The sequence below is a fragment of the Taurulus bubalis genome, assembly GCF_910589615.1.
Source record: "Taurulus bubalis genome assembly, chromosome: 3".
In the NCBI taxonomy this organism is placed as follows: domain Eukaryota; kingdom Metazoa; phylum Chordata; class Actinopteri; order Perciformes; family Cottidae; genus Taurulus; species Taurulus bubalis.
In genome coordinates, this window is record NC_136591.1 from 2,856,426 (window position 1) to 2,870,272 (window position 13,847).

The 13,847-nt window shown below is 45.2% G+C and overlaps 1 protein-coding gene across 1 annotated transcript in view; it reads left to right on the forward strand.

Annotated features, from left to right (window-relative positions):
- nrxn3b (neurexin 3b) overlaps window positions 1-13,847 on the forward strand; it is a gene marked incomplete at both ends in the record, with an annotated part of 259,523 nt that overhangs the window by 55,457 nt on the left and 190,219 nt on the right. The window contains 2 exons of the mRNA XM_079216198.1: window positions 4,314-4,651; window positions 8,423-8,584. Coding sequence (XP_079072324.1) covers window positions 4,314-4,651; window positions 8,423-8,584 — 500 coding nt within the window. The remainder of the gene's footprint in view (window positions 1-4,313; window positions 4,652-8,422; window positions 8,585-13,847) is intronic.

Sequence of the window (13,847 nt, forward strand, 5' to 3'; positions counted from 1 at the left end):
TGGTGGGTGTGCTGTGTTATCAGGTGCAGTAATACGGTTTATCAGTGTGGAATCACAAGCCACAGGGACAGCTCTTCACTGCCAGTCTTAACACACACTGTCACCTCGCTCCTCTGGAGAGCCATTGGAGGTAGCGCCGCCTCTCTCTCCCTCCATCTGCCACTCTCCCTCCTCCGTCTCTCTGTCTCCCAAACTCTCTGCTTTCATTATCCCCGTCTCTTCTCTTTCTCTCTCCCTTTTGTTCTAGACTCTTGCTTCCTCCGTGTCACTTGTGTTTATGTCCATCTCTCTCTCTCTCTCTTGTGTTTCTCTCTTTGACACTCTTCCCTCCTCCGTCTGTGCTCGCAGACGTAAAAGTCAGTCTCAGACAGGTTGTCCGCCACGGCGCTGCAAGGTTACGGCAAACACCAGATGAGAAGAGAAGTGTCAGGGTGACAATGCACTTGGATATGTCATGTGACATCTTGAAAGGAGACATGCATACGTATAAACATGTGTATATACATATATATAATATCATACATCATTTCTACCAAATTTCCCTCCACCATAAGCCGGTCTGACAGTGCTGTCTGCCTTTAAAGAGACACATCAGACGCGCTGCTCGCCATTTACTTGACATGTGATGCTCACCATTGAGCTTTAAGCTGCAGAGTTGCATGGGGAGTGTTTCCTCCCGTCGGGGAGCAGTGGAGCACATTGCGTCAAGCTAACCCGCGCTGCCGCAACTGCTATTAGCAAATGATGCTAATTTCTCACTTAGTGGATGGAGGAGAAGAGAAAAAGAGAGAGAGAGAGAGAGAGAGAGAGAGAGGGTGGGGGGGAGACATGGCTTTTCAGATTCTGTTAAATGCATTGTGTGGGATGACACCGCAACCTTGAACGACTTTGGTTCCCGAGGGTGTCACGCCGACAACAACAGCTAAAAGCAGAAGTTAGCTTTCTATGTTTAGGTCTGGAACTTCAGGCTTGTTTATCTGCAGATGTAGTGCAAACACGCAGTCGGTGCGTTGGATGTCAGCACGGATTGAGTTCACTTCACCAGAGAACAAAAGTCTCCTTGGGACTAGTGTGAGCTGCCCAGCTAGCGTCCGTGTGCAGTGAGCTTATGGGCTTGGCCGCCGTACAGCTGTAGCATCTCCAGCTGAAGTTAGTGTTCCGCCTCAATACTCGCAATACATCCCGTCTCTGAGTCATTTCACTCATCTGCTTTAAGCATTTTGCCCCCCCAAAGTGAGGAGGGACAGCGTGACATCCTGAGCTGATCTTAAAGAGGTTGGAGGTTGAGAAGCGGAGCTGAGAGGTGACGGCGCTCTCCCCTCCGAGGCCCTGGGGGTCGGCCCGGGGAGCTCGGGCAGCATGGGTGTGTGCGGCGAGGGCGAGCGGAAGACAATGGGAGATGATAATGAAGGAGATAATTGCTTCCAGTGGATTTTGAAATCGAAACCCCGGCCCCCAGTGCGTGAGCGAGGCAGCACACACATGGAATATTGATGACTATGGAGAAAATAAGGGAAAATGACCCCGCTCTGTGATCGATCTGAAGGCCACAGATCTGCACAGAACATGTCTCAACAGGCAATACGCTTCCCCTGCTTTTATGGATTCGTATGCACTTACCTCGGGTTTAATATTGCTGAGGTTCACAAATATCACATTATGTCAATTTGTTACTTTCTATTATTCATAGTAGCAATGTTTTATTGATGGTCTTCCTCAGCTCCACAACAACTTTGTGTTTGCATGATTTTAATTAATACACAAACACACCATGTGATAGCCTTTTGTTCCAGTATTAGTAGGGAGTGGAAACATATCTGGCAAATGATTAAAGGTGGATAGGAAACAGGGAACCATGGTGTTGATTTTTCTACAAGGAAAATGCAGTATAAGACATTTTTATATGTACAGGACCAAATCTGTTTCATCTACTGAAAGGTGAAATATTTATACAGGGTTCTTACGGTCATGGAAAACCTGGAAAGGTCATGTAAATGTGTTATATTCATGTGTTCATGTCGTTCAAGTACGCTGAGTTTGAAATAATTATAAGCAGGCATACATACAGGCATCTATATAAATGTTTATTCTTTTAATCAAACTATTGTCTCATTCATTTGTGTCATTTAAGGTTTACTGTATGCTTTGTATTCTCATTGTTAGTTTAAATACTACATTTACTCACTTTTTACTGTTTACACCCAGATTTCACAAAATCTTTGCTCATGGAAATTTGGTTTTAAGTCATGGAAAAGTCATGGAAATCCATTGGTCAAAATGTGTATGAACCCTGTTTATAGGGCCGCTTAGTAAAATAAGAACCAACTCTGAGACGATGTGGGCACATTGGTCTCTGGCCTCCCGTTGCGGGGCCAGTTCGAGGCCCTTCTCATCCAGCCCACTGTCCTGCCACCAGGCCGGGTCGTGGAACAGCCTGGGCCAGCCTCCCTCTTATTCTGGCCTCCTCCCTCTCTCCCTGTCACACCGCCCTCGGTGGTGCTTTGTCTGGCAGGGTGAATGTAGGATAAAGTTGCCAGTGATGGTGTCAAAGTCTGCTGCACTAAAACCACTCACCCTGCTCCATTCTCCATGTTGAGTGTGCCTCCGCCATAAAGGAAGGCTAACATCCACATGCTAACATGCTAACATGCTCCCAATGGCAATGCAAATGTTCATCATCTCATAATTAGCTAAGCATTTGCCAGTTAGCACTAATATAAAGTAGAAAGGCTGATGGGAATATCATTAGTTGACGGCTGGTGGTCAGGACGATTCATTCTTTGGGAATAAAGTCACAATGGCCAGATTGATTGATTACCATGCCACTTGGGTTTTTCCTCATTTTTCACAAAACTGTGATTTTGACAATCATGCATGGTCACTACTATAGAGAGGAAGCATCTACAGGATCCTCATGCCGTAAATGCTGGTGCAATTTCTTAGATTAGATGCATGAAATCAGTTGAGACGGAGCGTTTTTTTGTATTCTCCTCCGTACATTCTGTTGCCTCTCTCTGTCCCAGTGGTAATAATGGGTTTCTATTTATTCCCCTGGCACACGGATGAGGGCTTTCACGGCCCTTTTGTTGCCTCCATGCCGTTTCCTCTTGTCTCCGGGTTGCGCAGAGACATGAGTTTGACGCCGAGGGGAGAATTTGTCCGTGCCCGGAATCGGCAGCCCGTCATCCCACGGCCCCACTCCACTTGCCTTTTGTCTCTCTCTCAATGTTCTCCTTCTCGTGTTTCCCCTGCTCCTCCATCTCTCTTCCAGCCGCACACCACCGCTCCCTCGTGTTTACATATAGCCCGATCCAGAACAACAAACCGGAGCTGTACAGCCTGCAGCCCGTACGCCGCCTCTCTTCTGCTTTCTCATCTCTCTTCTGCTTTTCCTCCTTTCACTCGGTACACAAAAGAAAATTCAGGACGCAGAGGAAATGAAATGTCTTGCTGGAAATTGTATTGTAGGCAGGTAATGACATAGTTACTGTTACTAAGTGCCGTGGCGGTTAGTTGGTTTGGTATGTTGACAGGGCCTTTTCTGAAGGTTGCAATTTGTGGAAGTTGCTGTGTTGAACACTGTGTTCTTGGGGGAGGAATCTTCCAGCCCTGCCCTTGAGTCAGTGGTGCTATATCCAACTTAACACAGGCTGTAATACAATCGACAGTGAGTGTACCCTTGCCTCGAATAGCTTCACCCAGACCCACGCTGCCCGGAGTTCGTCATGGCGCCTTAAGAGGCAGCAGGAGAAGTGTCAATTATCTGATCGCACATCAGAAAGATGTAGAGTCTTGTCGAGTCTTCACTTCCACTCAGCCCAGCAATTTTATTTTTGTCGTCCGTCCCCCTCCCTTCTGTCTGGAGCTGTCTCACCTTACTCTCGGTGTGGATGTTAAAAAACGGGCTCAGGAAGTCACTCGGCAACAGTGGAGTGATATAAAACTGTAAAATCAGGCTACGTTTGATTTATGCGCACCATTAGCGGGGAATAGTGTTCCATCATAAGTAGTCAGTCTGTCTGGAGGCCGTATGCGAAACCCAAACCCACGGTCGGAGAGGTAGGATTTTATGATGGGTGTTGTACTGAATGATGGTGTTATCATAGCTGTAATTACAGTGCATTGTGTGCTTGTTTGGCACCTTCTCTGCAGCATCCAGAGGGGTTCATCCTCACTGCTTCATGACTGATGCTGGGCTGGTTTCATCTTTTTAATAATGCCTGTCGCACATAACTCACAAGGAAATACATATTTGAATTGTGAATCCTGACGCGGTTTTAAAACCGTAACGCTTCCTCTGACAAGTCTACCAGTCCCGACGTTAACGTTCCTTCCCCCTGTCGTTCTAGCGAGGGAGGAGAACGTGGCCACCTTCCGGGGATCGGAGTACTTCTGCTACGACCTGTCGCAGAACCCCATTCAGAGCAGCAGCGACGAGATCACGCTGTCCTTCAAGACCTGGCAACGCAACGGCCTCCTCCTCCACACGGGGAAGTCGGCAGACTACGTCAACCTGGCGCTCAAAGACGGGGCCGTCTCCCTCGTCATCAATCTGGGCTCCGGGGCCTTCGAGGCCATCGTGGAGCCGGTCAACGGAAAGTTCAACGACAACGCCTGGCACGACATCAAAGTGACGCGCAACCTGAGACAGGTAACGGGGGTAGCGGTGACGGACGCAGTTTGGATACAGGTGGACTTTTTTCCCCCCCCTCTCTTTAGATGACCTCCTTCCAGGAGCTTTTGAGAGAGCCGGCGTGTTCTGATTGGTTACCATTCCATCGCCACAGTTCAGATACATTGTTGAGATAGATCTCATTATACTTTTGCTCGTCTTTACGATTACATGAATTATATTTCATTTGATGTCATTGTTCAACTTCTTTCAGCTTAATGAATAGTAGAAGAATACAGGGCAAAGCAGTTTAGTCTCACGTCGACTGGCCTGGACTAACATGAGGACTCAGATGCAGAGGATATCACATGCCAGCTCACTTTATTGATTTCAGATCTTCTTTGAAGAGTGACAAACAATTGGGCTATGAAAAACTCACTTACTAAGTCCTGGCAAGGATAACTCGCGGAAGATAACCTTCCTACTAAGGAAATTCTCCAATAAAAAGAGAGACAACAACACACTAGAAACAGGGAAGATCCTAAAACATGAATCGCAAAAAAACAAAACTACTGATCAATGGGACAAAAGAGGAGGCTCTACAACTATCTAGTACTAATTAAACACAAAATCGCTCCAAAGGGGAGGAAAGAAAACAGATTACTAAAACACAAATCAAAGCTAAACTAGAAAACTTTAACAAACGAAAAATCACTCTCCAAGGAGGAAACAGAAAACAACTTACGTAGCGTAGCAAACAACTCTATGACTGGATAAGGGCTTAGGGACAAGGACGAAGCACTTCGGCACAAGACAAAGGGGAGACGCTGACTATAAGCACATGAGGGTAATGGGGAACAGGTGGAAACAACCAGGGATCGGGGGAGACAATCAGACCGGTGACACGTGAGGAAGGGCAAGTGACCTGCAACGAGAGGGGAGGTAGGCTTCAAAATAAAACAGGAAGTTACGAGTCAAAATTCCAAGACAAGACAAACAGATAGAAGTCAAGGGTTTTCCTCTGTCCTGTTTATCGGCTTATTGAACTTGAGTTCCCTCTGTCCTCATTAAAGTGATCTGATAATTCTGTTTTGCTTCACTCTCCCCTAAGCTGACACTTCCATCAGGCGCTATCGCTATCTCCCGCTTTCAGAAACACTTTTCATGCTCGTCGTGCAGAACATAGACGTTCACTTTAAAGCCAGGCAGAGTGTTTGCCTTTGAGCCGTCCATTAATGCAAGTATTTATAGCTCAGATGATCAGGGCTTTTTATAGACACAAATACATTTTCATCAAAGATGTGCATCTGTTGTACATAAGCAGAATGTATTACTTGACAGCTATTGTTTACCATGTTCTTAATGTGATTTAAACGTAGCTCGTGTTGCAGTCGGACGGAGCTAGTATGAAGGCGCTGTCTGCAGGCGGCGGTAGGAAGAGAGTACAGAGTAATGAGAGGAGCGCTGCACAAGTACGGACTTGTTCATTGTCTTGGTCGACCTTTTAGTTTGTCTGCAAGGTGAGACAGCACTTTGTGTTGCTCTCAGAGCAGCACAACAAGTAAGTGCCGATCTCCCGACCCTCGCTGACAGTAAGCTTTTGCCCCACAGGTTAGTCAATAAGCGTAGGGGAAAATCCCAACAGGATAACACAGTTTAGTGGGTTAGAAGCTAAGAGCCAAGCGCTGCTCGCCTACTTCCCTTCTCTCTTTTTACAGAGCTGTCTTTCTTTCTACCACTATCATCTCCTTTCCTCTTTGAAAGAAAGTCTTTGCTAGACTACGGGTGAAAAAGGCGCTACACGTTGTGTTGAGGTTGAAGCCATCCTACACACATTTGATGACTTACTGTCCCTCCCTTTGGTTTTCCTGCGGTACTCTGGTATAGAAAATGTGTCTAGGATGGCAAGCTGGCTCTTTATTGCTGCAGCGATATCTCACACAAATCATGTAGTATATTTTTCACCCCAACACTAACTCATCCATGATTAAAGTCATTTTTTTACTACTAACCGATATCTAACCAACTAATGTACTAACTAACATCCTAATTCTTCATCGTTGCTTTTGTTTTTTTGTTTTCTGTCCATCCTTATTAACAACCTTTTTTGTTCATTATTCTTTTGATTTCCTTTCTTCCCCTTTTTCTGGAAAGCAATCAGGCATTGGACACGCTATGGTAAACAAACTACATTGTCTGGTAGATATCATTCTTATTGTCTTTTTTTTGGGTTTGCCGTGTGTCCCCTCCCCCTCTCTTCTTTTATTCGTTCTTTTTGAGTTCCATCCTAGACACTCTTATCAAAAAATGAGGAGATGGGTTTGTATTACCAGGCAATTCTTTCTTCGCTTCTTCTCAATTTCCTCCCTGACCTGCCAACAACCTCCTTTCTTTACCCCACAATCTCGCATCCTGTTTTTTTTCACTTTGGCTTTTACTTTTTTCTCTATGTTTCTTCCACATTACTGCAGATTTACAACAACTAAAAAAGATGTAACTCTTTGCCTTTTTCAAGGCAACTTACTTTTGATTTAAGTTTTTTTCACACAAAAAGTCCCCATTTTTTGTGAGGACTGTCGCCCAGAACTGACAGAAGCTTGCCACAATCCCAAAGATGGTGACCTCGACACCGAGCCCAAAGGAGACCACAAAATGGCAACCTTTAACCTTCATTGCGGGAGCTCTGACAGTTGTCTCCAACTCACTAAGGCGCATGGCATGCCCACACCTCATTGACCTCTCACCTCCCAAACTCATATAACCTCACCCCTGTCACCAAAATAACCACTAACACTCTAATTCCCTCACCTCTCAGTGTGTCCCTCACTCTGCCCTCCCTGTGTGTGTTTGTAGCATGCTGATGGAAGTGGTGTTGGTGTGTTGTGGCTAACCTTGATCACCCTTACCCATGGGCCCATATGCACAACATTCCTAAGAAAAAGCATACTGATCTAGGATTATCAGTCTGGTCCTGTGGCATTGAACATACGATGTGACACCTGAGCTCAACCTGATCAGAGATCAGCATCAGCTATTCTGAGAGTGTGTTTGAATATGGGTCCTGATTGTGCATGAGCCTCTGCACCGGTGTGGCCTGCTCCAGCTGTGAATGGCCCCATTGATCCACTTACTCCCTTACATGTCCAATTCAATGTGGTTCCTTTGCCTTCTGACAGTGGTGACCTTGGTTTGCACATTGATGTGGCGTGAAAAGCCTCCCTTTGTTTTGCATGTGCGTGGATATATAGATGTAATGTCTGCAAGAGAGGGGCGAATGGGAGACGGATGGTGTGAGAATGAGTGTGTGTAAGAGTGTGCGTGCGGACATCTTATGTGTGTGTGTGTGTGTGTGTGTGTGTGCTGACATGCGTGAGTACAGTAGATGTGTGTGTCTGCAGTTACCAGATAAATCCCCGAAACCTAAGACAAGTGCGATCAATTTGTCCTTGGTTTGAACATTGTACTAACCCTCCCCCAACCTGAAGTTTCAAAACCAAACCTATGATCCATTCTCTTACCCCCATCAAAGATAAAGAAAATATGCCTCTAGCCATATTTTCTTTACCTGTCCTGTGAATCCTATGGCTAAAAAAATCCATTAAGAAAATCCAAAACGCTGTCTGGTCCAAAACAATCGCATCAAGGTACCAAAGGATTCGGTAAAGCAACCGACAGTGTGGGAACTAAAGACAAAGCTCAAAGAGCTCATTTCCAATGCAGACCAAGGAAGGAAGTGTGTTTTAGACACAGCACGGGATCGAATCCCAGAGTGTAACGGCTCGGCTTTGGCTATGTGTTGGCCCCCAACAGGTGACTATCTCCGTCGACGGGATCCTCACCACCACTGGCTACACCCAGGAAGACTACACCATGCTGGGCTCAGATGATTTCTTCTACGTGGGTGGGAGTCCCAGCACGGCGGACCTGCCCGGATCTCCAGTTAGCAACAACTTCATGGGTTGCCTCCGAGAGGTAGGACTGACTCAGATCCATACACCGTGAACACATGCATGACTCGTGCCGTGTGTGGGATGCTCATTCCCAATATTGTATCTGCATTTTATTGTTCATGTTTCAGGACTGCATATGTCGTGCATAAAAGCCACATAAGACCACTTTAGTATTCACTTAGCCAGCACAGCTGATTTAGTTATGGGCAAAAATAATAATCAGCATAGGAAGGGAAAGGAAAATGAATTACAATTGCATTATCAATTAAAGCTGCTGAGTTTGCAGGGGAAATATCAGACTTTCAATATTCCTTAATCTAATTCATAACACTTACTGCAGTTTGTGTGTGAGAAAATATACCAAAATTGCTTCTGTCACATGTAATTTGCAGTATCAGCTTGAAAGTGCCTCTAAAACGCCTCCCAATGGGCAACAATGTGAGCGAAATATTTGCCTATGATGAAATAGGAAAAAGCTGTGTTGTTAAGGGACGTTTATAATGGATTGGCTGGCCCTGTGAGCGTTTGAGCAGAGCAAAAATATAAAGATATATATATATATATATATATATATTAAGTGCCCCGTTATTTACATTTTGCTCAGCATGACTTATCGTGGCGCTAGTGCTGCTAATAAAGGGAGGAGCGGTGTCTCCTCGGAGCTGTAAAAGAGTCTGCATTGATCTCCGCAGCTTAGCAGCAGTCTCACAAATGGCATTGTGCTTTTATTTGGCTGCAAGTGTGTGTCTTTGTTTCGGGGCTGCAGAATGGAACGTTGCTTTAATTGGAAAGTACGCGCGATATTCTCATCGTCAGTGATTTCATCTTGCTGATTAAGACGTATTTTGGAGAGAATAGCAGAAGCATTGTATATGGGTTTGATCAAGCATTTGGTATTCTGTACCTACGCACAGGCAGGCGTTGGTTTTTCTGTCCTAAACAGCTGTTTTACAAGGTTACAAGGAAGGTGATGAATTACAGGACAATGATAAACGGATCATATAAGATAGGGAGATCCAGAACTAAAGAAAAATAAATTATCCTCCATGTTTTTACCCTGTAAAGGAACCGGTGGGAGTGTCTATTAGATTAGCTATCAACCAAAGGCATGCCTTCTATTACATGAATCAGTGCTTCATTGCAGCTGTACTTTCTCACCCCTGTCCCATAATGTCGGGTGCACACAACAATCTACATGATTCTGAAAGCATGACGACGAAAAGGCCACAAGCTCTACAGGCCAAATGTGAGTTTTCTTCAACCATGGAAACGGAACATGTTAGTTTACAGTTTAATTTTCGTTAGAATGTGTGCAAACTCTGTGGCACAAGGTCACATGAAACACTAACAAATACAAAGACTGTACATGACAGCACCACAGTTCATTCTCGAGCGTTGAAACTGCAGGCGGCAAAATGATCTGGTGAAACACAGCACGATATTTCCTGGTCAAAATTGTATTAAAAGACAGCAAAAGCCACAGAAAAGATAATAACTGTGTCACAAGTGGCTGAGTCATCAGCCTCATGAACAGTGCTTTTATACGCCTGGTTTTGCTCTGCGCTAAATGCAACAAGTTGGACTACCACCTTGTGAACTGAAATCAGAATCATCGCTGAACGACACAGCATTTTCAACAGTAATGCGTTATAATATTTAACTGGCATCTCAACGCCCTTCTTAATATTGTTGTACTTAACTTATCGGGCCATTAAAATGCTACCGTGTCCCAGACTGGCCCTTCGCCATCGTCATCCTCCATGTTTTTCCATCACAACCCTCTCAATGTTGACAAGAGCCAGTCAGTCTTGTGATGAGCTGCCAGGCTCAGTGGAGCACCTCAAACACGCCTTTTATTCAGCCAAGCTAGCTTCCATCAGACCACTATACACTTTACTTCATCTTGTTCTAGGTTACACACACACACACACACACAGAGAGCCATGTTTGGGCTCAAAGAAAGTCACCTTGTCTGCAGTGTTTTATGTCGGAGGCTGCTGCTCCCCCGGTCATTACCGCATCGGCTAACGCGTCTGTGGCCCACCCTCAGAGTGCCGTGGCCCTTTCTCTCTGTCGCAGACACAAATACAGTGCATGCATTTCTAGCCCTGATCCCACCAGCCCTGTGCTCAGTGGCCCGAGGCTCCATGAATAAATAGATAACATACACTGAGCTTTAGCTTGACTCTGTGCACCTGTGATCATTAACTTCCTAGCAGCGTCTGCATCGTGGGAGGATTTGTTGACTCGCCCGTTCTGGACGGCGATGAGTTTGTGGAAGCTTTTTCTTCAAGCTAGTAGTTGCATAACTTTGTAGCGTAGGAATTAATTATTCATCTGTGAACACCGAATTATAAAAACTTTATTGAAGGATAATTAGTGTTGGATCTTCCCACCGGTGGGTTAGTTTGTACCCAGTGTGAGGCTGAAGAGACTTGTTGGGACACCTTGTTGTTCTGCGCCGCGATGCAGCTAGCTCATATAAAATACTGCTCGGTGCGGCTTTAAGGAGGTAAATGCATTAATGTCGTGCATTAATGTCGTGCATTAAGGCCGCGCTGCAGAGGCAGTCGTGTCCTCCGCGTCTTTCCATTATTATCCAAACAAGTGTGACTCATTTTTGAGTTGGCCCTTGAGAGAGAGAGTGTTTGGTGGACAGCGTCATGGAGGTGATTCACCATGTGGTTGGGCAGTGGTAGTATTGTGCCATCCTCCACTGTTCATCATGCGGCGCTCCATTAAGCAGGCGTGGCGCCAGCTGCTACCCAGGACTGTGTGATCTCCTCTCCACGTCCATTCATTCACAACATCTCTTTTGCTGCTTGAAGCCCAGCTTGCAGTGCGCTTCTAAGCGCTGTATGGTGTGAATCTGGATCTATTCTTTCACCTACACGTCCTCCCTATGCATCACCGCTTCTCTCCGGCTCTCCTACAACATGTTCATTCCTTCCTGCCCCCTCCATCTCTTCCTTTGGACTCAACGTCCCCAGATAACGAGGGAATGATTCAGTTGTGTTAGGGCCGTTGCTCAGATCAGAGTGTGTTAGCGTCTCTGTCTGACTGTGTGTGTGTGCGTGATGTCTGGCTAGAACGCTTCAAATGCTACGGAAGCAGGAATGTTGGTGCACATTGGCCTCCGTTTGTTCTGAGATTTAAAAAAAGCTGATGCGTGAGTCGCTGCAGCGGGCGACTGCCTCCCTTCCTCTTCTGTCTGACAACAAAAGAGCTGCCGTGTGCTGCCATCACGACCCCCCTCTCGCTCAAACGCCCCCCCGAAGGCTACATGGAATGTCACGTCCCGCCAACGCGCATGTTCTGCCATGTGGGCTGCAGCGCGTCACGTGACCGAGGGCCAGTGGCCGGCCGCTCACGCTCCTGCTCGCAACCCCATGCCATCTCCCTCTGAGAGAGGAGCTGCATGCGGGAGGAAGAGGATGAGTAACAATGCATGTGCATGGGAGGGGAGAAGGTGAGAGCATTGGACGAAACAGGGCAGGTACAGAACGTAGGAGAGGACAAGTGCAGGTGAGGTAAATGTCAGCGGGTGGGAGATAGACACAGAAACATGGCTGCTCTGGACGGAGATCAAGAGAATGGTGAATAAGTGAGAGGAAGAGGAGAGAGGGCAAGAGACCAACATTTGGCATTTGAGAGGAGCGATGTCGTCATCAGCTCTGTTAGTCACCAGTGTGTTCAGGCGAAGCTTGTTTTCCCCTCCAATACAAATGCAAATGTCACCCTGTCCTTTTTAATTATTTAACTTTGGTAGTGACCCGATAGAGGGTCAAGCAGTGATGATTAAAAGGCTTTAATGAAACCCTGCTTTACAGGATTTGCTTCTAGGTAACACCTTCAGAACGAATATATATCCTGACTTCTGCAACTCAAAACCGGGCATGATATAATGTTACAAAAATACATTTGCTGAAAGATATTTTTAACTTCGAGACTCCTTGGCCCAGGGAGCACAGTTACACCTCTGATAGCTGATAAAATTAGAATTTGTTTTGAAAGTCGCACTCTTTTGATAGAGTGCCACTAAAACAGATGATGATCATACGCTTTCCTATTGTGGAAACTTTACTTTATACAGATGAATGTAGATCGCGCTCTCATGTCTGCATACTAAATATTAATACGGTTAGCTTAGCACAAAGACTGGAAACAGGAGGGACCGCTGACTCTTTCCAGAGGTAACCAAAGTAGCCTACTAGCTCCTCTGCAAGAATGGAATGTAGAATCAACCATTTGAGGTTTTATTAATACATTTGGTTTTCATAGACTGCTTATCTGCAGTCGATCTTGAAAAGGACATGACTATTATTATTGACTTTCAGAAAGTCTCTCCATTTGTCTTTTTAATGCATTCTTTGTACTGATTAACATAAAGTAAAGTTAGCATGCTACGTGGGTTTTCGCTTCAGCTCTTAATATACTGTATGCATGATTTGATGATGGAGAGCACTGGTGTGGGAGTGGCCTCAGAAAATGAGGGAAATAAACTAATTTCAGAACAAACTTATCTCTATATTTGATTGGCAACAGCTGCTGAAAAGGACTGAATCTTTTTTGTTTTACTGGAGGTGGAGCTGTAGCAGAGAGGCAGACGTTGGCTTTTTGAGCTCTCATCCCAGTTTTGCCATATCAAAGGCCCAATTTCCCCAAATCATAAAAATAAATCTTGTTACACAGTATTTTGGTTTTATTAGTTACGGCTGAAACTGCTGCTTCCAACACATGAAGTCGATTTAGATGTCTTGTGCTTTTAGTTTTATAAAAAGAGAAATGGAAAAACTATGTCGGTCTCAACTTTTTTTGTGAACCTAAGACCTTTGGTAAACCAATTTCCATCACCAAAGATTCTACCACATGAGTAAAGTTATGTTTTCACAAGAGATATGAAGAATTTCCAAAAATCGAGATTCCATTTTGCAGCTTTAGAGTCATATTTTCTCTTTACACTTTTGGTGCCTTATTATATAGAGAGCTGAGATTGTTCTGCAATGTATGGTGTAAAACATGGGTATGTATCGTATATGCAAGTGCCTTAAATGGTGAATTTAAGAAATGATGTAAAATCGAGAAAATGACCTCAGAGTCTGAAGGGTTAAAGGTAGGGTTGGTAACCTTCTTAAAAAACATGCATGTCTACCTACCTGTCTGTCTACATGTCTACCTGTCTGTCTGTCTGTCTACCTGTCTACCTGTCTACCTACCTGTCTGTCTACCTGTCTACCTACCTGTCTGTCTACCTGTCTATCTACCTACCTACCTGTCTACATGTC